The sequence below is a fragment of the Ictalurus furcatus genome, chromosome 10 (assembly GCF_023375685.1).
Source record: "Ictalurus furcatus strain D&B chromosome 10, Billie_1.0, whole genome shotgun sequence".
NCBI classification, from domain to species: domain Eukaryota; kingdom Metazoa; phylum Chordata; class Actinopteri; order Siluriformes; family Ictaluridae; genus Ictalurus; species Ictalurus furcatus.
Window position 1 is genome coordinate 4,345,107 of NC_071264.1, and position 26,857 is coordinate 4,371,963.

At 41.2% G+C, this 26,857-nt stretch overlaps 1 protein-coding gene across 1 annotated transcript in view; it reads right to left on the reverse strand.

The window, feature by feature from the left end:
* dennd1b (DENN/MADD domain containing 1B) overlaps nucleotides 1–26,857 on the reverse strand; it is a 108,491-nt gene that overhangs the window by 55,122 nt on the left and 26,512 nt on the right. The window contains exons 3-5 of the mRNA XM_053635168.1: nucleotides 24,781–24,824; nucleotides 2,522–2,571; nucleotides 1,545–1,664 (exon numbers count right to left, since the gene is read on the reverse strand). Coding sequence (XP_053491143.1) covers nucleotides 1,545–1,664; nucleotides 2,522–2,571; nucleotides 24,781–24,824 — 214 coding nt within the window. The remainder of the gene's footprint in view (nucleotides 1–1,544; nucleotides 1,665–2,521; nucleotides 2,572–24,780; nucleotides 24,825–26,857) is intronic.

Sequence of the window (26,857 nt, forward strand, 5' to 3'; positions counted from 1 at the left end):
CAGACTAAGTGAACTGAACTAAGACAGTGTATTCACTGGGAAATGAGCGATGTCTATATCAAGCGTTGGCCTGGAGGGACCCTGGCTGTTTCACCCTGGGCTCCGGACAAAAGCCTGTCCAAATAAAACTGTCCTTCTCGTTAGGCTAGCTCCTCGTGTAAGCAAAGGCGACAATTTTATGGTCCTGCTACTTCAGCCGTCACGTGGACGCGGACCGTTATAATTGCTCAGTTTATATCCGAGTGAAGAGCATAAGAGGGTTATTACTGTTCCTAAGAAAAAAATTTTAAAAGCACACACACACTTATGAAAAAGAATCGAGTGAGAAACTATAGTGAAATATTTCTACGTGAAAATTGTTTCATTTTTAGCTGTATTTGTCATACACACACACACACCTACACACACACACACACACACACACACATTTAATCATTAAATGAAATAGTATATCATTCGAACATACAAATAGAAAGTACTTGAATTGAATATAAGGTGAAATCAGGCTTCTCTACCATATTATATATTACTATACATTATGTTTATATGTATTTATTCCTAGGAAACATATTATACTCGTGCTCTTCATTTGTCAGACTTTTTTTTTTTTTCCTATGCACACGATGCAAACAAAGAACGATGAGGCTTTAAAAATAATAATAATAATAATAATAATAATAAAAGAATTTCTTATTATGAAGTAAGCCGTGCAAACTACTCAGAATGCATAATGAATTTTATACATCATATGTCAAATGAATTAGCATGTAAAACTCAGCGAGAAGGACAGGAGAGACTTCTGCTAATTGGCAGTGAGGCTTCATGCATAATTATCGGCAAAGCATCTCTGGCATGCTACCGTGCCAGTAGCCGAATAATGAGAGGAAAGAAAGAAGAGGAAGAAGAAGGAGAAGAAGAAGAAGGGGGGGGGGTTAAAATAATAATAAAAAAAAAAAAACAACCCAAAGCCCATCCAGGTCAGGGTGAGATGAGGAAAGATCTTGGCAGCAGCTCATCAAGTCAATGATAAACTTGCAATTGTCCATCAATAGCTATTGTGTTACTGCAAAAAAAAAAAAAAAAAAGTGTGTTTGGAAATTTGTTCGAGTAGTTTTTTCCCTTTTTTTTTTTTTTTTTTTTTTGGGCTTTGGGTTTTTACTGATTTTGCTTTTGTGCTAGAACTCAGATGTAGCGTTTCTCTCACAGGTCATCTACAATATATAACAGCTGTGGTGTCATCCCTCATGAATATGTAACGAAACACAGGACAGATGAAGACGATCAAATTGTTGCTTCGATTAATACAAAAAAAAAAAAAAAAGAAAGAAAGGAAGAAAACGTGCGCGCGTCCACAGATCACCGTCAATATCGTTACCAAGAAATACAGACCTCGAAAGAAACATTTTATTCCACGCTCCCTTTTGAGGTGTGTAGTGTTTTACATCTCTCCATGGTTTTAGACGGAATTATTTCATCCCCCAAGCCTCAGTTGTGCACGAGCAAACAGGAGCTCGTGTCATTAAAGAGAAAGTGTCGTGACTCACCTGAGCAGGCAGATGCACACCTTGCAGCCGGAGGTGAGACGGCAGAATCCGAACCTCTGCTTGCTGTCGATATCAGTCAGCACAAACGTGAAGTTCTGACCCACCTGATTCTGGGACACTCTGCAGCCACATCACACACACACACACACACACACACACACACACACGAGGACACAAGAGCGAGCTTTACAAAGGCCCGCACCAGAGCAACTAACGAGACTTATTTCTCCAAACATGACTCATAAAAGGGGGTGGGAGGACTGAACGTGTTCGCTTAATTACGTGACAAATGAGTGTTGTGTTTACTTCAAAAAATAATATGAATGATTACTACATAAAAAATGTTTAATAAACAGCTTTAACTGCGTGAGCAGCTCGCTGATCGTGCCATTATCGGAGCAATGGTTCGTGTTCACGATGCCGTACGTGCACATGCACGCTGCCTAACGTATATTACTTCATGTTCCGTCAAACAGGAAAGGAACGGAAAACACTTCTAGATTAAAAAACAAAACAAAACCAAAAAAAAAAAAAAAAAAACAGTGACTGCTGAGCACCGAGAGCAGCCTGGACGATTTAAACTGCACGTCTCGCTGCTTCACGTGCGGCGTTTCGGCTACGCCCGTGTTCGCTTCGACACTAGATGGCAGCAGTTAAGCTTCAACTGAAAGAAGCACGCCTTCCCCTTCTCCCTTCTCCCTCACTGCCTGTGAAAACTGTATTCTACAAAGGCACTTTTTCACATTTTTGTTTGGAGAATCAGGTCCTCATGATGTCCACACACACACACACTCTTACCTGTTTGAAGTAGATTTCGGTTTGGTTTGTTTCATATACTTTCGTTCATTATATTCATTTACTGTGTGCTCGTATGTAGAAAAAGGTGGAGGGGGGGGGGTTACATTTATTTGTGTTTAAATTTTGTATTTAAATAAATATGAACGGAGGGAGAAGAGGTCGAGAAGAGCGAGTCTTACCTTTCTACATCAAACGGGAAACAGAACTTGGGCACCGTCTGCAGGACCTCCTGTGACAAAAACGGAGAAAGACAACACCATATAATATAATTACACAGGGGAGTATGCAGTGAATAACCTCCCCGCAGGAGGTCACACACTCACTCACACACACACACACACACACACACACACACGGTTTGGATACAGGCATGTAGCATACACACACACACATATACACACACATATATTATATATATATACACATACATACATACACACACACATATATAAATATATATATATACACACACACACACACACACACACACACATACATACACACATATACACACATACATATTATATATATATATATATATATATATATATATATATATATATATATATATATATATATATATATATATATATATATATATATATATATATATATATGACACACACACATGCACATATATATGTACCATATGTGTAATTACCACTGACAAAAACACCTATGCACAGACAATAAACATTATACTACGTGACCACACAGCACAAATTCAAATATGCAACCGTTACACGTGACATAAGACAAGCCCTGACTCAACAAAGCTTCATTTATGTCCTTTGATCCAACTCACTCCAACGTTACGCTGAAATCGATCCGACGCCAGAAGATTTCGTCTTTTGTTTGTTTGTTTGTTTTTGTTTTTGTTTTTTTAATTACTCACAAACCTTGACAATTAACACAATCATAATTATACCCGGGACCGTTTTGCAGGATCGTCCCCAAATACTCTCCTGATTTTGGTCTGTGAGAACACAAACAGCGTTTATCGAAAGGCATTTTGAATTAAACGGCTTCCCTCCTCTTTTCTCCGTATAGGGGAACGTGTTGAAACGATTCCTACGGATGCCAGCGATCTGAAACGAAAACACGGAGCTCCTTTAAGCTGAAGCCTGATGCGGCATTTCACGGCAACAATTAAACGTCATCCTTGTTTTAGGACACGTTTTGCACTAAAGGGTAACGGGACGTCCGTACGTGACGCCTAAGCTCGGCGCTGCCTCGGCGAGCAGACGGGGCTCTCGGCGGCTTAAATAATTAGCTACCATTAACTTCATTCACCGGTAAAGGTGGAATAAGGAAAGGGAGGGGAGGATTGAGACGCAGCCGAAGGTTGCTGGAAGATTGTCGAGACAATGGGTGAGTGGATCAGTGAGGAGAAAACGGCATTAAGGGCTTTACCACCCCGTGCGGCCCCGCGGGGATCGTCCCTGCACCAGCAGCATATGGATTTCCACATTCGGCCCAGCACCATATGGGTTAGCCACGTCTGGCTGGTGCCACACCACAGCTTAGCCATGGGGAACCGCCAGCAATCCCCTCGCACGTATATAGATAGCTGCCACCACTTGAACGGAGGGTGTGGTGTTTCAGCGTGTTTTTATTTGTGTGCGCGAGTGCAGAGCTGATGACTGGCTGTTGTACAGCTCAGTAGGTGGCGGAGGCGGGTGGGGGGGATTGGGGGACTAGTGAACCAGATAGCAGAAGACGAGGACTGAAGGATCTGGCAGGACAGGAGAGCTGGCAGAGACTGCCGTGTCTTGCTGCGGCCTGTGACTGTACAAGTGTTTGTTTCTTTCCTTTTTTTTTTTTTTTTTTACATTTTTAAATAAATAAGTTGCACACAAGCAAGCTCGACACGCCGTATGTGCACGCTGCTATTATTAGCCACTATAGGTGCCCATCAATATGTTCCTGCACATCATGCTTCTTTTGGGGCATGGATACGGCAAAAAATAACCTGGTCTCTTCGTTCCCAAACGGTCACGACCACCTCGTTGGGCCGACTACCTCGCTGTAGAGATGTTTTGCCATTATAACATAAGAAAGCTGGTCAAGTGATGGTCAGCTACACAAAGTGTGGACGACATGAACAGAAACAGAAACAGAAACCCACTCTCTAAAATAAAGAGAACACGCAAACAACGTCAGTGTTAAACTGATATATATCCCTAGGAAGGATGGAAATGGATAGGAAGGACGGCGTCCCTGTCTTCTTTGTCAAACTGAACATTCACAGTTCCTGTAAATGTGTCCGGCTGTCATGTGACGTCGCATGAGCAGCGGTTTGAAAAGATGCTGTGCGTAGCCATCATGCTCGCAGACTCGCAGGGGGTATACGATATGGGACAAGCTGGAAGAACCGGGCAGTGACCGAATCAGCAAAAATGGGAGAAAACCAGCTCTTCTTCGTAGCTATTAAAACTAATCATGTAGCATCTACTCCAACGTAATATATATATATATATATATATATATATAAATATGTGCAAAATTACAGACTCAGACTAGGTAGACATTTCTGGCATCTGTAGCAACCACTTGGCACCCAGCACCCCTTCAGCTCATTCCCATGATTCTCCGTGTAGCGTTAACTAAATCTAAATCTATAGTGCGCACTACGCTCCTATATCTCCTCTTCGTCACGCCAGGTGATCAGGGGACGACACCGAAACGTGTCAAGGGAAAAGGAAAAAAAAAAAAAAAGGGTAGACTAGGTAAGGGACCCGGTGTGTGTTGCTGCATTTATTTCCCTTCCCTACCTTTCCTTTCCCCTTTTCTTCACTTCCTCCTGACCGTTTTTCCCAAGACAAAAGAATATAAAGCAGCTAATACATTTACAACTCACTGGAGGCGGCAGGCTGAACTCGAAGGGCTGCATTATTTAGTTACTGTTGAGACAGGGATATCACTCAATGAGACAGGAGTCTCCATTCCACCCGGCTCCCCCTGCGGAGGCCTGCAACAATCACATCACAGCTTCTGCCTCTCTCACACATCCTCCTCACCCCTTCGCTCGATCTCTCGCTCTCGCTCTCCACCTAGCTTCATTTATTACCTCAGCACACATCGACTAGACTTCCTCGGCCCTCGGACTGCACACGGAGCACGCGGGGCAGTGACGGTATGAAAAAAGCGACGGGACAATCCAATACCGCATTTGGTGTGACATTTAATGTCAAAACACTGCGTTACGTAATTATTTTATTATTTACGTCTTCATTCGCCTCCGTTCTTTCCCACCGGAATATATGCAGGATATTTTTAGGAACGGATTTTGTGACTTCCCGAGCTATACCGGTATTCCGTATCACAATATACTGTCGCAGCCTTAGTCCCGCAGGAAGCGGCAGCAGTTCTTTCACACACGTTGCCAGGCTCGGAAGCTTGCAGCGGAGCAGTGGGCTTGCTCGCAGTGTATCTGTGTGTGTCAGGAGCTTTCGAGCTCGGCATATTTAAATGAGAACAGCGAGACAGAATGGTGGGAGAGTCTGTCTCCTGGCCCGGGGTTTGAAATGTGAGCAGGGGAACTTGGCAGCGTTCTGCTTCTACTAGGTAAAAGAGAAATGCGGGAGTAACACACACACACACACACACACACACACACACTCAGACACACACACACACACACACAGTGTCAATACTTGCCGGGGGGAGGGGGGGGATTGATAGGGGAATAAGAAAGGGAGGGTCGGAAAATGGGAGACGATGAGATAGTGGGAGAGAGAGAGAGAGAAAGTGAAAGACAATGGGGGAAAAAGAGGAGAAAAGAATAAAATGAGACACAGACTGGGAAGAGAGACAGAAAGATAGACAGAGAAAGAGAGAACACGGTGTGTGTGTTTGTGTGTGTGAGAGAGAGAGAGAGACATGGATCCTCAGCTCTTCCTCCTCAAGCTGGTGGGATTCCTCCCCAGGGGCTTCAGTCTTTAAACCTCCATGCTCTTTAAAAATTCTGCCAGCCAGCAGGTCTACACGCCACTGTGGAGCTGTCGCCAGCAGGGGATATGTGTGTGTGTGTGTGTGTGTGTGTGTGTGTGTGTGTGTGTGTGTGTGACTGGCACAGCCACCATGCTGATGGCACAGAAGTCCTAGTGACAGGTTCAGCCCTGAATCTTCCCCACAGATCAATGCAGGAGCCCACAGCCTCTCACTCCCCCTTCCCCAATTAGGTCCTCTCGCTTTCTTTCTCTCTTTCCCTCTCCCGCTCTCTCTCTCTATTGCTCTCTCTTTCTCTCTCTTCTGCCACAGAAAGCCAGGCCATAATGCATGCAGCTACAAAGGCCCTTGGCTACTGTGACACAAAAAGGTCCATTGGTCCCCAAACAGGCCACTTAAAATGCACTCTCATTTTTGGCTGAAACAGATCTGTCATGTTTTTATTTTAAATACCATCCATTAGATTCATATACCACTCCAGGTCCATTCACCTTCAACAATATAATTGGAATGAATATAAATCTGCACTGAATAGTAATGAAGATATTAGCAGTATACAGTGGTGAATAAAGGGGATACAGTAAACTAACTGCTCTCTAATGTGCCAGGATTTTAATTATAAATGGTAATAGTGAACCACGCACCCATCAAACCATTACACAAACCATACATCAATCAAACTACCAAACAACCATCCGATCAATCAAACTACTAAACAACCATCCAATCAATCTACTAAACAACCATCCGATCAATCAAACAACCAAACAACCATCCAATCAATCTACTAAACAACCATCCGATCAATCAAACTACCAAGCAACCATCCAATCAATCAAACTACTAAACAACCATCCAATCAAACCACCAATCAATCAAACTACCAAACAACCAACCAAACTACCCAACAACCATCCAATCAATCAAAGCACCAATCAAACTTCTAAACAACCATCTGATCAATCAAACTACCAAACAACCATCCAATCAATCAAACCACCAATCAATCAAACTACCAAACAACCATCCAATCAATCAAACCACCAATCTAACCATCCAATCAATCAAACTTCTAAACAACCATCCAATCGATCAAATCACCAATCAATCTAACTACCAATCAAACCATCCAATCAATCAAACTACCAAACAACCATCCGATCAATCAAACCACCAATCAATCAAACCACCTATCTAACCATCAAATCAATCAAACTACCAAACAGCCATCTGATCAATCAAACTACCAAACAACCATCCAATCAATCAAACCACCAATCAATCAAATTACCAATCTAACCATCCATTAAATCAATCAATCAAACCATCAATCAATCAAACCATCAAGCAAACCATCAATCAAACCATCAATCAATCAAACCATCAAGCAAACCATCACCAATCAGCAAACAAATCATTTATCAAACTATCCAATAATTAAACAAATCAAACAAATCATCAATTATCAATCAAACCATCAAACAAGTCATCCAGCGATAAGCTACTCACACGCTAACTCCGCTAACAGTGAAATGCTCCATGTGGGAATAAATCACAAACTAAAACCTCTATATAAAAACAACCACAAAACACACAAATGCATTTACACAGAGTTGGCAATTTATCATGTACAGCTACCTTGTATCTATGTTTCTTGGCCATAGATCTTAGGTCTTAGTAATTTGTTGGGCCACCACAAGCCACCAGAACAGCTTTAATGAGCTTTGGCTTTAGGTTCTACAGAACTCTGGAACTGTACAGGGGCATAAACACCATTCTTCAAAATGACGTTCCCTCAGATGGTGTTTTGATGATGGTGGTGATGGAGAGCACTGCCTAACGCATTGTGTTGGTAGCTGAGACCCGGTGACTGTGACGGATACAGGACATGGGCAGTGAGTCAAGCACAGATTGGTACTTTGACTTGATGCACAACAAAGGCACTGAACCCTGCGCCCCATAAACAAGCTACCAACTCGTGTTCGACGGTTTAGTCAGGTTCACATATTCTACATCATGTAATATTTTCATACTGCACATGTCAGGGCACTGAGCGTTCATTTCAATGCTTTCTTGACCTAGTTTAGTGCAAAAAAACATGCATTACCACTCCATATAATATAACGAGAGTTTCACTTCCACACCATGCAGCAGATACCACATCCACCAAGGTTGGATCTGAACCCAAACCAGAGCGTGCGCTCTTACAGTAGACCGCATACTGAAATATCATCCATTAATATTGCTGTTTAGATTAAGTGCATACACTGCGCAAAAAAAAAAAAAGAGAAATAAATAAATAAACAGTATAAATATTGTACTTCGTAATGTTTCTAGCTATAAATCAGACTGTGCTGAACAAGATATTTTATCGCTGCTCTTGCCAGGGTCCAGGATTTGATTAACATGACAATGTGTTAAGTGCGGCTTAAAGGTGAAAGACCTGTACATTTTTATTTATTTAAATAACCTGGAAGATAAGTAAAACACAATAAAATGATATAAGGTTTAAGAAGGTTTAAGCCGTGGCCTCAGGACGAGTGTATTAAGTGGTTGAGAAATCCCATTTGGAAAACTGATTTCCAGTCCGGAACACTTGTTAAGTCATGTTTATAGACATTACTACTCTACAGGCCGCTGTCGAACGTGGGGGCGGAGCTTCATGAAAATGGGTGGGAATGTCGAATCCACCCACTTAACTGTTACAGACCTGGTCTTAACTAGTGCACATGTAAGAGGCTCCAAATAAAATGAAGCCGAATGAAATTCCAATCGAATCGGACTGTTTTAATTATTACTGAGTTAAATAAACCACTGATCTAGTGCTGATATGCATGAGAAGTATGTTATTATAAGTAACGGTTGGTAAAACTCTTCTGCGACTCCACCCACATCTCAGGAGACCACGCATTCTAGACGACGGGTTATATCGGGTTCGGAAGTGATTGTGTTAGTCACACGCAGCGCTGCTGCAAACGCTGTGTATTCTCGCCGCTCGATTTATCCTCACACACTCACTTTGTTGGTAAAAACTTGCAGGCGAACAGTTTGAGGCCGTAGCTCGTGCTTTTCCACGCAGAGTTTCTGTTACTCATCTTCTAGCCTTCGTCGGTCGTCAGGTTGTGACCGCAGGGCCGCTCTCGGATGGATATTTTTGGCTGGTGGACTTTTCTCGACCCAGCCGTGATCCCGAGGTGTTTAAACAGTCGCAGGAGCCTTGCTCCACCTGATACGCTCGTACCAGCGCAACACCCACTAGCATGTCAGTGCTAGCGCGCTGGCTCATCAGCCTTCGTCTGTTTTATGTCGGCCGAGTTTGTGTTACTTTATATAGTCATGAAGGTGCACAGAACAATGACGTGGTGACCCGATCCTATGGAATCGCATGACGTGATGCTCGAAGCGGTACATCTCGTCGCACCTCTGTTCTGTTTCAGCACCAGCACCTGATGCGAAGGCAAACCTGTTAGAGGATTAATCTCTGTAGAGTTTCTGCACATCCTCCTACTGAGATACCTTTCGCTGCGTTTTTAATTGTGTGCTGCTGGCTCGCCGTTTCTGACCTTGCACCTTATCTGCTGTGCATTTAAAGTCCAAAGTGCAGACTTTGCCTTGAACCTCACGCGTTAACGGGGAAGCGTAAGCCTCGGTTGCAGTTTCAATCTGATGCTCAGATTTTTTTTTTTTTTTCCACTTTAACAGAGTGGTGTCCAATTTTACCCCCATCCTCTTTGTTTTCACAGCTTCTCAATCCAAACTTAAAGTGAAAATACATCTGTGCATAAGTATATATATATTTATTTATTTATTTTTAACACATCTAGTCTGTGTACATGCAGCTGCTTGGGAAATGTGGTAAAATCCTCTAAAAGCATTGACAATTCTGAGACCAGCTGTGAAGTACTCCGATTTTAGTGGTTTTTTTTTTTTTTTTTTTTTTTTACAAGGCAATAATGTACTTCAACAATCACCAAGCCACAAAAAAAAAAAATAAAATAAAATAAAAAAGACTATTCTTGTGGACTGCAAAGATCTGAATCCAAGAGACACTTATATCCAACAGATACTTATCTATTTATTCCATTTAGTCACGTAAACACAATATTGATGGCAACTAAACTGAACGTAGACGAACGATTTCGGTCAGTAAGCCATAATCATGAATTCAAAGACGAGCACAGGAGGAGATATTCTCCGAAACATTCCACGCTGAATAAATTAGCAAGTGACAGGCGAACGTTTTTGTTCTTATGATACAACTGATATTCTTCTGGGCTGAGGGAAGCTTCAACCACATATGCCCCAAAAGTGTGGAGCCAGAAACATCATTAATTCAGTGCCAAGTGGCCTGGGGGATTTTCAGCATTTAAGCTGTCATCTCCCATTGGAAAGCTCACTTGCTCTCGCACACTCTCGCTCTCTCTCAGCTGCTACAAGTGTGTAGAAGCACAGTCACTTCTTCACTCACTTCTCCTTTCTCTCTCTCTCTCTCTCTCTCAGGAGCTCAACCATCAAGGGATTCATCCACTTTTGGAAAATAATTGCAACTTGGCAGATAGGACAGAGCGCCACAACAGCCACTAAAGCCTCCACTGAGGAGCAGAGAATCTTTTTATTTATTTTTATTTTTTTGCCGTCTATCACCATAATTGTCCAGAAGAAGTAACCACAGTTCTTAATGTTTAGACGGCAAGTGTGTTCTAGACGAATCATCATCATCATCTCTCAGACTCTCGTGCTTACATATCCTTATGAAATTCAGAAGAATAAGCGAAGGCGATACTGATGGACTTCATATGCATGAAGTTAAAGCAGATCAATCTTTCGCATCAACATGTGATATTTTGGAATTAAACTCAGAGTTGGCGTTAATAGTTTTTCAACTTCTTATATTGACATTTCGGCCCGTTTTCATTTTGGTTAACGGGTTCCTGCGTTACCCAGAGTGCCGTTCGACTACCTGCTGATAGCGGTGCAGTGGGAATTATGCTGCGCTCATGGTGCCTTGTAAGTGGTAATTTGCAGGTTGTAATAACATTATTTCCCACCTTGGGATGTTCGACATCCGTGAAAAGCGTGTCTTTTGTTTGCGCTGTCAGAGCACATAAAGCTCACGAAAAGCTACTTTACCCGCACTTTTACAGTCACAGGCCTGAGTGGCTATTGGTGCTGTTTAAACATTCAAGCAACATTATGGACTGAAACTGCAGCACAGCAACAACAGCAGACTATACCAAGCTTTGCAACAAGCTAACATGAGCAATAACACCAATGCTAACGATGACCTTTTCAAAACAGCAATTAGACTCATGGGTGTTAGAGATTTAAGCACTGTCTGTAACTGCAACCGTAACTAAAGCCAATACTGCTAAAAATGGATTTAATTTAAAAGTAGAGAAGAGGGACTTTACACTGTTCACTGTGTGAGCAGCCATGTTGATTTCACACCACTCCATAAATGGTGAAGACTACCCCAAGTTGGCGAGTAGAAATTTCAAGTTGAAGGGACATTTTCGGTGTTTTTTGTACCGGTTGTTGGCGGGGAATTACAAGTTGCAACTCTTCCCGGAACGCAGCGATAGCTCTCGCTTCATCTTTACCTAAAGAGAGTGATGCAGCAGGGCTTCAGTCCTTCAGTCTAAGATCAGCTTCAAAAAGGTTCAACTTTCATGGTAATGGCAACAGCCATCGTGCTCATCATCTCATCAAGTCGAGGCTCCGCTGTATCTCAGAGTCGGACAGCTGCATCGCATTCTGGAAGTCCGGCATTTGCTCCATTGGATTTCTCATTAATATGACTATGAACGTCACTGGGAAATGGTGAGTGAGATACGAAGCTCTTGCATTTTTTGAAGCCAACAGTAAAATCTGTCCAGTATCTATCTTTTTTTTTTTCCAGATTAACTCTGTACTTTAATATTAACCTTGTATAGTTTCCATACAAGAGTGCTGCTATCCTTGGGTTTGTTTTTTTTTTTTTTTTGCGCCATGATGGTCAGGGTAATCAGGAGCAATGAGACGCTGTGAGTGTCTAAAAGAGGGAGTACAAAGGCCAGTTCGCTGAGGCTGCTCTGCCGATGACCCGCATCTATAGCATGGGGAGGAACGCTCAACCCTGGGGTGCAGAGCAGAAAGGGAATACACACTTGCAGGACTGCTGTCAGGGTGAGCACTGAAGGAGAAAATGGAATCTCTGGCATTCCCGACCCCTCACTCCTCCCTGTTCTTCAGACTTCTGCCATGTTGTCCCCCAATCATGGCTTTTCTCTCACATGTCCTCCATGCTAACGTGTTAAAGAGATCACCCCTAGTGTTCAAGGATGATGCTCCGCTGGCTGCCTGTCCCCCTAGGGGACCCATCAACATCATAGAACGGGGTGTGTGGAAGAAGAGGGCCACCAATCATGAAATGTCAGACTCGGGGCATGTGATTGAACACTATGTCAAAGATGGACAAATATTTGCTCTCTGGGACTCTGAGGAGATGATTCTCAGTAGCTAGAGCATGCCACGTCACGGCTAGTCCTAGACAAAGGATCGATCGTCATTGCAAAACTTGCCTCATTTGGATAAATCTGACTTCCTGTGCTCTTACCAGTAGGTCATCATCGTCCAAGATTTAAAGATAAATACCAAACACTGGCATAAAGACGTACTACTACCACTACATGACAAGCAGTAAAGCAACTTGGGACAGTTTCTCAGGAGGGGTGCGTGGTTACTTCCTGAGAGTGCATCACTAAATGAGACGTTCTTTGGATGGGTCAGAAAGCATACCATATGCATATGATCATCCATTTTCCACACAACCTCACTGTCTGGGATCAAATCAAAAGGACAGTGGAGTAGAAACCAGTGGTAACTTTTGGGATTTTCAGCCCCTCTCTGATTTGACTGTTTTTACATTTTCATACAAGCAGTTCACGGAGGAATATTCTGTAATGTCAGCTGTGCTGCAACTTCCTTCCTGCCCAAGATATATCTGATGGTTGAGACATTCAATGAGTATTTAAGCATTCACAACCTGCTGAACAAATGATCTCACGAGGATATCATTTTCTACCGCTGGTATTGTTGTTTATTTGGTATTCCTTACAGTGTCGATAATGCGATACGAAAATAAACAGTCTATTTCTCGCACTGAGAGTGAGAACGGTCGTCAGTTACCAGGTACTATTTGAAAGGCTAACGTCATCAGTTGGCGGTGTAGTTAGCCGTGTGAGCAGTTAGCCTGAGGGCATTTTACACACTACACGGCCAAAACTATGCGGACTCCTGAGTACTGAACATCAGTCCAAAACAATAGGCATTAATATGGAGCTGTTCCCCACTTTTCCGCTGTAACAGCCTGCACTCTTCTGGAAAGGTTTTACACTAGATTCTGGACCATTATTTTGGGGATTTCATTCCATTCAGCCTTAAAAGCACAAGAGGTTGAGCACAGCAAGAAGGCCTGGAACAGTTCGATTCATCTCAAAGGTGTCCAGTGGGGTTGAGGTCAGGGCTCTGTGCAGGACACTCGAGTTCTTCCACTCCAACCTTGGCACACCGTGTCTTCACGGAGCTCGCTTTGTGCACAAGAGTACCGTCATGCTGGAACAGGTTTGGGTCTCTTAGTTCCTGTAAAGGTGAACTGTACTGCTACAGCATACAAAGACATTCTATACAATTGAGTGCTTCAAACATTGTGTGAAGGTCAGGTGTCCACATACCTTTATCCACATAGTGCATCTGCAGCACATTAAAGAAAAGAAGAAAGACTAGCGTACAGGTAGCTGGATCACAGTTTCCCAACCCTGTTCCTGGAGAACCTCCTGTCCTGCATATTTATTCATGTTTTCCCAGCTCTAACACACCTGATTAGCTAATTAACCACACTTCCTGAGTTGAAGTAGGGGTGTGTTAGAGCAGAGGAAACGCAACAAATGTGCAGGGACTGGGGGGGTCTCCAGGACGAGGACTGGGAACCCGGGAGATACGTGATAGCGAGCTTTTTTTTTTTTTTTCCTGAGAGCATGTCTTGGGTAAAAATCGATTTGAAAGCTTTACGTCCACGCAGTCAACTGAACCAGTATTTACTCAAATATTTATTTATTTTTTACAGAGAAACAAATGCACGGGTTTCAATCGGTCTGCTTCATTCGCAAAAAAAAATGGCTTTGCCACATTTCTCTGGCCTGACCACATGGCAGCTGTAGATGACCAGGACTATAGCAAGTCTCATGGGTCGAGGTTCTTGCACTTCATATTTTACTGCCCCTTGGTACCAGCCTGCAGTCTGTTCTCTGATTATTTAGAGCCCCTATTCTAGCAGGCAAGAGAAGAGAGGAAGAGAGGGGGAAAAAAAAAAAGAAAAAATCAATCCATATTTCCATAATCCACACTGCTGCCCATCTCTTCCCACTCTGTCTCTCTCTCTCTCCCTAGCTCCCCTGGGGTAAACTAACCCCTCCACCCCTATCTACGGCCTACAACTGTCATTACGTTCCTGCAACAATAACAGGATAGACAAAAGGGGGCCTGCAGAGATTGGGTCTGCTGCTGCCATATGCTGGCTAACTTGAGGGAAAAAAAAGGGATTTCTCCAGCTACAGAAGGAGCATCTCTACAAAGAGGAAAAGGAGCTTAAGCCTAGTAATGAGGCAACTGAATGAGAGGCTTTATGTGGACTTGCAAAAGGCCGATCCATCTGTACACATTGCGTAAAATAGCCATCTTACCACAGAAACCATGCCGGTAAACAAAACAGGAAAGAAAAAAAAAAAAGAAAAAACAGTGCAAAGGCCAGACTGCTGATGCTTTTTAAAGGCATGGGTTACTCTAACCACAAGGTGTGATTTCCCGTCTTCATTCTTTCTGTTTATTGCACTTGTTGTTAGGGAGTAGGCAGAGCCTGCAGCATCACTGCACACACTCCGACTTCAAAAGCACACAGTCACTTAGACTGGGCGAAAACAAGTACTTACTCACTTTCTCCCTCTGTCTTCTTTTTTTTTTTTTTTTTGGTTCAGTAGTCTGCTCTGCTTAGTGTTTCGAAGAGACCCTTCAACAACATGAGTAAAAGGCAGCAACGTACAAACTACAATATGTTGCAGTGAAGTCCAGAATGACTTCATTTTCACAGACGCCGCCTTACACGGTTTACAGAAGTCAACAACAAGCAAGTACTTCTTAACTCAAGCCTGCCTCCAAAGAGAGCTCCAGTTTGAATGATTATTGGTTAAACAGAAGGCGTGTGTTTGTGAAACAAATTACCTGAACATGTACGCTATATAGCCAAAAGTCTTCCTCAAGAAAACAGATGCCACAAAACTGGAAACAAGCAATTGTCTAGAATGTCTTTGTACGCTGTGGCATTAAGATTTCTTTTCACTGGAACTAAAGGCGGATTTATACTTGCCGTTGACAGTGCGTGTCCTACGGTGGGTCGCTCGTGCACAGCCTCAGAAATCAACGCGACGCATGGTGCAATACCAATATTCACAGTAGAGGCAGGATAGCACTGTGACTCTGTGTCCCCAAATGAATAAACAAACTAGTGCTGTGTCGATATCTGCATACTTACTTACTATTCTAGACCATTAATGGGCGGCTGGGGATCAGGTGGTAGCGCGGGTTGTCCACTAATCGTAGGGTTGGCGGTTCGATTCCCGGCCCGCGTGACTCCACATACCGAAGTGTCCTTGGGCAAGACACCGAACCCTAAGGTGCTCCCGATGGCAAGTTAGTGCCTTGCATGGCAGCTCTGCTACCATTGGTGTGTGAGTGTGTGTGTGTGTGTGTGTGTGTGTGTGTGAATGAGACACAGTGTAAAGCGCTATATAAGTGCACACCATTATTAAGAGTCCATCATTTTGACAATCACGTCAATGGCGGAAAGTCCGAACGAGAAACACAGCTTGGAAATCTGACAGACAGGAATGCTTTAGCTCTGACGTGCCATCTCCTGGACGTGGATTTAATCCTGCAGATGTACATAAAGGTACACGAGCGACTACGTGTATTCCAGCATGACAATGCCCCTGTGCTCAAAGCGAGCTCCGTGAAGACATGGCTTGCCAAGGTTGGAGTACAAGAACTCATCTCAACCTCACTGAACACCTTTGGGATGATCCGGAACACCAGCTTCAACGCCAGGCCTTCTTGCTGGACATCAGGGTCAAACCTCTGAATGTGAAAATCTCCACAGCCATGTTCCAAAATCTACTGGAAAGCCTTCTCAGATGAGCGGAACCAGCAAACAACTCAACATTAACGGCCATGGTGTTGGAATGGGATGTTCAGTACTCGGGTGCCCACATACCTTTGGACATGTAATGGTTTGGTTTATAATAATCTGACTGTCAATACAGACATTTGCGTGTTATGTTTACTAAATGACAGTCAAAAAGCACAAAATGAAAAGCTTCACACTTCTTGTATATGATGCTTCTGGGTCAGGCCCAAAGCCCAGCAGAGCGGTTTGCAGCTTGCAGTCTGTGTTGCACCACTTCTGGGGTAAAATAAGCTTTATGGAATATGGAAAGCAGGAAGACACTAAAACTGGCAACTTACAGATTTGGTGCCAAGAACTTCTCTCCGTGCCAGATATCATGATATCATGTCAATCAGTTTTCAGTTTCACGTCTTTTCCAGAAAGAGTATTTAAGCTTCTGGTGCAACATCGTTCTAGCTGTATGCTGGGCATTATTACATTCGCTAAAATTAATAATAATTTAAAAAAACAAAACAGAAAAAAAACCAAGCACACTGGCTGGATTTCAAATCGCTCCCTCTCTCTAAATATGTGCACTACATACAATATGATATTAACTACCACATGTAGTGTACTAGAGGAAAAGCCCATTCACGAACCAGTCTTTAGTTTAGGTTTCAGTCTATGCCATCATACATCTCTTTTGGCAAGCCAATTAGGGTGTCAGCTTTGCTGACAGCAGAGATTGTTTTAAAACAACTGATTAAAGGCAGATTTATTTCAGATTTAACTCATTACATCAGAAATGTTTACATACATCAAGTCTGTCTCTTTAAACAGATGGGAAGAGTCTAGACACTGATGTAAATGACTTTCAGAAGCATCGACAATAGTGTAGGATTCTCATACAACCCCCGGAATTGATTATTTACCCATAACATCACATCCCAAAATGTTATGGGTCCAAAAATGTAATGTTGTTCCTCTTACTCACTCGTAATTCACCAACGGTTAGATATTTTATTCATTAAACAACAACACTTTGTACTTTTTATCCATCTGTAGCTACTTTTAATGATGTGAATGTGAGTAAGACAAACTCCTGTAAACACCAGATCAATGATTATACAATTTTTGTTCAATAATTTACGTTCCCACTGGTTCTTTTACCTGATTTTTTAAAATTTCTTTTATTTAAAAAGCATATAGTGTTACTGTGTCTACATGGACCTCGTCCAGCACCTGCATTTCTGTATAGTCACATGAAGAGTTAGCTAGCTGCATGGGATTAATATGACCCTTACATTTCCAAAGAATAAAAAATAAAATAAAAAAAATGAAATCCCAACTGCAACACCCAAGGCACAACAATAACCGAATTATTTCAGCTCACTCAGAGCCATGGTTTTCCTTGTCTCAGCTTCTCAGTTAGCCCCACGGCCGGCGTTCCTTCAGCTCAGCACCAAAGCTGTTCTTTGCTCAGCTCAACTGCTTAGCGTTAGAGTCTTCCCTGACTACGCTCGCTCGGCTATCATCACAGCCTTAGTTAATTAATGTTCATTAGTAAGAATAGAAAGTGAAGCCAAACTGAGAAAAACATAAGACTGATATCAGAGGTCTTAAACCCCTCCTTACAAGTAGCATTCTTCCAAGAAGTACGACAGAGGTGAGATTCAAGTCAAGATTCAAGTCGAGTCATATGTATGAGATACCAAGTCATACTTATGAGATAGGTACTAAGTCATAATTTCAACATACTAAGTCTTATATAGGAGATACCAAGTCATACTTTCTCAACACTAGGTCATAATGACACGTTACCAAGTCATAATTTCTCATAATAAGAAGTCATAATGATCATACCAAGTCATAAGTTTTTTTTTTTTTTTCCCGTAATCTAATTAAAAAAGTGGAACTTTCATATGTTCTAGATTCATTACACATAAAGTGAAATATTTCAAGCCTTTTTTTTTTTTTTTTTTTTAAATCTTGAAGATTACAGCTTACAGCTCACGAAAATCAAAAATCCAGTATCTCAAAATATTCAAATAAAGAATTTATAATACAGAAATGTCGACCCTGTGAAAAGTATGTTAATTTATGCGCTCAATACTCGGTCAGGGCTTTAATCCTTTTGCAGGAATTACTGCATCAGTGCGGTGTGGCATGGAGGCGATCAGCCTGAGGCACTGCTGAGGTGTTCTGGAAGCCCAGATTGCTTTGATAGCGGTCTTCAGCTCGTCTGTATTGTTGGGTCTGGTATCTCTCATAGATTCTCTATTGGGTTCAGGTCAGGCGAGTCGGCTGGACAATCAAGCACAGTAACACCACGGTCAGCAAACCAATTACTAGTAGTTTTGGCACTGTGGGCAGGTGCCGAGTCCTGCTGGAAAAGGAAATCAGCATCTCCATAAAGCTCGTCAGCAGATGGAAGCATGAAGTGCGGTAAAATCTCCTGGTAGACGCTGCATCGACTCTCGGCTTGAGAAAACACAGTGGACCAACACCAGCAGATGACATGGCAACCCAAATCATCACTGACTGTGGAAACTTCACACTGGACTTCAAGCAGCTTGGATTCTGTGCCTCTAAACTCTTCCTCCAGACTCTGGAACCTTGATTTCCAAATGAAACGCAACATTGACTTCCATCTGAAAAGAGGACTTTGGACCACTGAGCAACGTTCCAGTTCTTTTTCTCCTTAGCCCAGGTAAGACGCTTCTGCCGTTGTCGCTGGTTCAGGAGTGGCTTGACACTAAGAGTACGACACTGCGACATTTCTGTATTATTAATTCTTTATTCAAATATTTTGAGATCCTGGAATTTTAAATTCAATTTAAAAAAAAATAAATAATTAACTTTTCCACGATATTCAAATTTTTTAGATGCACCTGTATGAGATACTGAGTCATATTTATGAGATAGTACGTCATACCTATGAGATAATAAGTCATAATTTCAATATACTGAGTCAGAATTATGAGACAAGTCACATGCGTGAGGTACTAAATGAAATACTAAGTCATAATTAATAACGGGCGGCTGTGGCTCGATTCCCGGCCCGCGTGACTCCACATGCCAAAGTGTCCTTGGACACAAGACACTGAACACCAAGTTGCTCCCAATGGCAGGCAAGCGCCTTGCATGGCAGCTCTGCTGTCATTAGTTTGTAAACCATTTACCATAATAAAGGCATAATTACGAGGTGCAAGCCATCATTTCTTAACACTAAGTCATAATGATGAGATACCAAGTCATACTTATGAGATACTAAGTCCTCATTGACTATGCTCACTCAGTTATCATCATCATCATCATAGCCTTTGTTAACTAATGTTCATTAGTAAAAGTAGAAAACAAAGCCAGACTCAGAAAACATAAGACCGATCTCAGGGGTCTTAAATCCCTCCTTACAAGTAGCATTCTTCCAAGAAGAGGTGAGAAATAAAAGCCTGCATGAGCTTGGATGTGAGGAAAGTTGTGAGTGCGTGAAGCCCCAGACCCATCAACACAGCAGCTGTTTGTGTTTTGAGTTGATGTGAGCATGCCAACATTACAGTTTTCTTACAGTTTCACAGTGTAAGCAGTTGCAACAGTGCAAACGTCAGATGAAGGGAAATCTGCAAGGAACAAGTTTTACTTTCTACGAGACATCCCAGACCTGCTAACTCAAACCATTCACATCAGTCGGAAGTCTCACCGCGTGTTCGCAAAGACGTCTAACTTCATCTACCGGCTCAAAGAGCTCCTGAGACTGTGGTTAATATCTACTGTATATTTTCCCCACTGATACACCAACAACACAATGCAAACTATTACCGCTGCTGTGGATTTTTTTTTTTTCTGCTGAGCTGTTCATTACGATGAACTGTAGCCGTGAAAATAAGCAGAAATTATAAAAACGGACAATACATACGATCATTTATTTAGAGCATAAATCTATGGGGAGACAAAATGAAAAGTTTTGCTAGATGCTGCAATCTTCTCTGCAAACACTGCTTTCAAAATGACCACCATAATTATCATAAACATTCCCGTAATTTATATTTGGGCAAGCCTTTCGTTTTCCATAAAAAGATAAACAGCACCTAGCTTCCTCCGGTAATTCTGCAAGGTTAAGAGAAGTCCAGAATATAATTCATCGTAATTTAATAGATGGAATCCAGCAGTAGCATACAGATCATATGAAAGAGTCTTCTGTCGGACATCGTCCTACTGTATCGTCTGAAATCGAAATGAAGAGGTTTAAAAACACGGTAATACACTTCGTCAACTCGACTGTGCATGTTTACAGCAGACAGCTCATCCTTCTTCGAGAACTAAGATTTTTCTACCTAGGAACATTCCTATGGTTTGAAATCCCCGTTAAGATTTCGGCGCGAAGCTGAAGTAAATAAAATAAAATAAAATATTTGCAAAGATGATAAAAATGACACAGAGGCAGCAAACTGCAATAAAATGATAGGATGATAGTCCAACAGAAGAGTCTTTCACATAATCTGCATTCTACCGCTGGGCTTCCTTTATTAAATTATTATTGCGATGAATATGTATTGAATTCTCTTACGCGTGTAGAATATTTGAATATGCGGGAGCGTATTCAGCAGAATATTCAAAAAATCTAAATAATCTGGAGTTGCAGAAATTACAGGAGGAAGCCTGGTGCTGTTTAAGTTTTAGGGAGAGGGGAAAAAAAAGCCTTGCCCAAATATTAATTACACTGATTCTGCTTCTTATTATTATTACATTTCAAATGAGCAATTAAGTCCCTTTGGTACCTCTACCTTATCAGAATACAGTGGGGAAATAAGTATTAGACACGTCAATATTTTTTCCAGTAAATATATTTCCAATGAGGTTATTCACATGAAATTTTCACCAGACATAAGTATTAACTCAAGAAATCCGGAAATATAAAGAATTCACAACATTAAAGTACATAAATAAAGTTATGTGTAATAAAGTGGAATGACACGGGAAAAAAGTATTGAACACGTAAGAAAAAGCAGCTCTCCAAGGCAAGGCAAGGCAAGGAACCAGCTGAAATCTGTAAGTAATTATACCCCCCATCTGTGCAAGTTAATATCAGCTGGGTTAGTAAATTGATGGTCTATAAAAAGGCTTTTCGTTACCAAGGTGTCACACAAGAATCTCATGATGGGTAAAAGCAAAGAGCGCTCCCAAGACCTTCACAACCTTATCTTTGCTAAACATACTGATGGAATCATATACAGACGTATTTCAAAACTTCTGAATCTTCCAGTAAGCACCATCGGCGCCATTATCCACAAGTGGAAGCAACATCACTCCGTCATCAACCGGCCACACACAGGAGCTCCTCACAAGATTTCTGACCAGGGAGTCAGAAGAATAGTCAGAAGAGAAGCCCAAGAGCCAAGGACCACTCGGAAAGAGCTCCAGAAACACTTGGAGGCAGCAGGTGCCATCGTCACAGAGAAAACAATAGGCAGTGCACTCCACTGCTCACGCTCACCACGCAAGACTCCATTACTAAAGAAAAGGCATGTCGAAGCTCGTTTAAAGTTTGCTACAACTCATTTGGACAAGCCTATGAAATACTGGATTTAAAGACAATATGTTTAGAAGAACGGGCCAAAATCACACCTGAATACTGCGGCTGATTAATTTCTTCATACAGGAAGCGTCTTGAAGCGTCATTACAAACAACGTCTTCTCCACAAACTATTAAATAAATTTCAGTTAGCGTGTTCAATACTTTTTTCCCCCCCATGTCATTCCTCTTTATTACACAGAACTTTATTTATGGACTTTAATGTTGTGAATTCTTTATATTTCCGGATTTCTCGAGTGAATACCGATGTCTGGTGAAAATTTCATGTGAATAACCTCACTGGAAATATATTTACTGAAAAAAATGTTGACGCGTTCAATACTTATATCCCCCCCCACTGTGTGTGTTATTTCTACATTTGTGTAGAGTTCGCACCTTGTATGTTATTAGTTCTGTGGTACATGCAAAATGTGGAACGACAGAAGATGGTGATAAATGATAAACAAGGCTAGCCTTCTTATTTTGGAGTGCATTTCGGTGATCACTGGAGAACTTGCTCGATTTGAATTTCATAGAATAAGGGTTATTCGGTCATGTATCTGGATTTCTTCCCGTCGAACCAATTAGGACTTTGGTAGAACGTGCATGCACTTGTGAAGGAGATGACCAATTAAAATAAGGGTAGCCAGACCAAACTGACTGACTGTCCAATCTACTTCCGGGTTAAAACCAGTACAAACTGTGGCCAAATCTGATCCGAACAGTCCACCAGTAAATGCTAACTGTTTTCACCAAGACTTTTCAGTATTACTTTTTGTGCACGTCAATGCGTTTGTATTTAGCGAACACCAAATAGTTAGTTCTTACTGTGGCTGCCTGATTAAAAATAAATAAATAAATAAATAATATTCATTTGAGAGTGTAAATGTCCATATAATAGAAGCCTTAGCAGCTATTGGCACAGATTTCAATTGGTTTTCTCCATGTGTGCTCGGGTTCAAAGACAACAATACAGTTTTTGGATGAACTATTTTAAAAAATGTAAAGAAATTCAAACAAACTCTCTCCCTTTAAAAAAAAATGCATAGGAATAAGTATATATGTAAGTTTGCAGTACAGTTTTAAAAAGATTTTCTCGGCGTGCCAATAATTTTGCCACATTTTTAAGAGAAAATATACATTTTATAAATGTTATATTTGCTGTTTATTCTTACAGTAAATACAAGCACTTTCTCCATTTTATACAAACATTTCACACTCTTGTATAGCGCCAAGTGCTGCTCATGCACTATTATTAATTCGCAAATTAAAAGTGTGACAGCTCATATATTTATAGACATTTTCATCATATTTAAACCTGACAAATTAACCATATCGCTGAAGCTCTGTTGGAATCTGTTCTTAAACTGTTTAGCTCTTCAGATTTTTCAGTCTGGCTCTATATCTCAGGATGTCCATTTCCACCACTTTTTGGTTTTTTTTGGTTTTTTTAAATCCTGTGAGTAGTCTCATTACTATGAGATACTGAGACGTGATTATGAAATGTTAAGCCTTAATCGTGAGATATCAAGTCAGAATTTCAAGATAATAAGTCACAATTATGAGATGGTCATAATTATGACATACGGAATCATAATTTCATCATACCAAGTCGTGATTCTGAAATAAATTCATACGGATGAGGCGCAAAGTTAAAATTTCAAGATACTAAGTGATGATTTGTCAACGCTGTCATAAGTATGAGATATGAGATAATCAAGTCATAATTTTGACATACTAAGCCATAAGTGTAAGATAACAGGTAACCGAACGATGACATACAAAGTCATCATTTCAAGATACTAAGTCATAGTGATGATAAACCGACTAATAATTTCTTGACACAGGCAAGAATTATGAGATACGAGACATTAAGTACCATAATCTATCATAATTTTGAGATACTGTGATATTACTGTGATAAGAAAGTCATACCTATGAGATACAATGTCATAATTTCAAGATACTAAGTCAAAATTATGAGATACCAAGTGATCATTTCTCAACACTGTCATAGCTTCGAGATACTATCTCGTAATTTCAAGATACCAATTCATATTTAAGAGAGGAATTCATACTTATGAGATACAAAGTCATAACGATGAGAAACCGAGTAATCATTTCTTGACACTGTCATAATTATGAGATATGAGATATAATTGTAAGACAGTCATACTTATGAGGTACAAAGTCATACTTTCAAGACACTGAGTCATAATGATGAGATCCCAAGTCACAATTTGAACATATCGTCTCCTATCTCAAGATATCGTCTCAGAATTTTGAGATACTAAGTCATAATGAGATGACAAGGCATAATAATGAGACACAAAGTCAGAATTTCAAAATACTAAGACATAATTATGAGAGAAGTCATAATTTTGTGATCACAAGTCATATCGTCTTCTCGGATCCATACTAACAAAATAAAAAAGGTAGTATTTTGAAATTATGACTCATTTTCTCGTTTTTTTGTGGCAGAAATCTACCATTGATGACCTGCATCTTGTTTTTTCCCCCTTTTTAGTAACCACTGAGGAAAAGGAAAGATAAAAAAAAATATGGTGGGGCAGCACAGAAGGAAGGGGGTGGGGGGGGGGGGTGTTCACGGACAAGGTGGTGAGGTCCATTTGAACAGAAACGAGCAAAGGAGCAGGGAGGGAGAGAGGGAGGGAGGGGAGAGAAGTTGGGGGGGGGGGGGTAGTTGTGCTGTTTCCAACCTGGTCTCCAAAGTCCTGGGGGAACTTCCACAGCACTGTCGGATCTGTAAGCAATTGACAGACAGCATTAATCAGTGGCTGCACAACGCCATGCACACCATTCAGAACACATACATATTAATGAAAGGGGTGGGGGGGCAAAGGGTGGCTTCTCCTGTGTGCCGGCACACTGCGGCAGAGCGCAGGAGCACGATCAGCTCTGCATATGCTAATATCATCAGTCATGGCAAGGCCCAAAGATATATAAAAATGTATGAAATTTTTAGATTTCGTTCTGAAGATAACGTAACGCATTATTCGCTAATCTTACAGTTAAGAGTATGAGACTTTGGGATTATATATGAAACATTATATGTTTTGGGGTTTGTTTGTTTTTTTTTTTGCACAAAAGTGAATCATTTCTCTACATAATCTCCATTTCGTTTTTCCAATTCGTCCAGAGGGGTAGAAAAAAAAGATATATATATATATATATATATATATATATATATATATATATATATATATATATATATATATATATATATATATATATATATTCTTCCGGCTGCTAATTTATGTCACACTCTTAATGTTTTCGTTTGACTAACCCTCGCACACATCCAAGACACATCCACAGCTGTGAATATACAATAAAATCACCTTGAGGCAACCAGTAAATACACAGCAGGTCTAAAGTTAAGTACCTTTTATCAAATCAATGATTTTTAACTTTAGACATATGCTACACATTAGCAAAATAATATTCAAGCCTGTGCAACCTCAGACACGAAACCAGCACTGCTGTGAGACTCTAAAGATCACACAGCGGTTTACTGGAGGCCAATTAAAAGGAGCAAACAGCCAGGCAGCGAGCCCCAGGATGCGCAGGAACCATACACCTCTCCGTCTTCCTACTTAATGAAATGAGAAAACAAATTGACTCTGTGGAATAGATGCTGCACTCCTTCTTTTTTTTTTTTTTTTTTTAATCCTCTTTAAGGACAGGCTTTAAAAAGGAAGCAGCCTAGTTTGGAACAGGATTTGTCACTGGTTCGCAATCAAATCTTTTTTTTTCTTTCCCCCCCCCCCCCCCCTTACTTAAAATGTTGCTTACAGGAGAGCTAGATTCATACATTTCTGTTGAATGGATCTTCTTAACATTTACAGTTATTACTCATTCTTTATAATAAAATAATCATTACTGTGACAGGCCATGTGGAGCACGTTCAATGATTTAACATCTCCATCAAACACTCTGAGAGGAAACCTGACAGACCACAAGCAACCCTCATCCTTCTTATCATCATCATCATCATCATCTCCTATTCTTACCTTACGGTCCTTCCTCAATAGTAGGGCTTTTACTTTTAGACAGTGGAACTAACCTGATGCTAGAAGGGAGAAAAGGGAAGACCAAGGTGTGTTACATAATCCCCTCGCAGGATTTCACAGACTCCGTCTTAAGATTTTTTTTTTTTTTTTTTTTTTAACAAAGACCAAATATCCGTCTCCCCAGGGAGCGTAAACCCTTCATCTTATCTGGCAGAGTTAGGTCAATTTTATGCTGATTTTATGGGTGAGAGGATGAGAACCACTGCCAGGGAGGAAAAACAAAACAAGTGGAAATGCGATCTGATCGAGGAGAGAGGAAGCTATAGGAAAAGAGGTTGCTGAGAATAAGGAGATGGACGTGGCACAAATCCAGGGCAGAGTTAAGGAAGAAATTAGGTACAAGTAGAACAGAAGAGAAAGCGGAACGGTGAGAAGGAGGGGTATAAACAAGGCACATGGAAGCCCCCCACCCACTCACCCACCCACCCAAACACACCCCCACTCCTCAACAATACACCTTCTGTGGAGCATATCCTGGAGGGTCTCATAATAAACCATACCTCAAGATGCATGCTTATTCATATGAACAAAACTTGCAAATCTCATTCCCTATGGGATTTTTCCCTCACCATAGCGGACTGACATGAAAAGGCCAAAATTCAGATGAGCTCTTTTCATAAAGCTCCACTCCTCACTGTCCACTCCGAATGAGATTCGCTCGCTAGTCTGGGCTGAAATGTTAATATCTGATCAAAAACGTTCC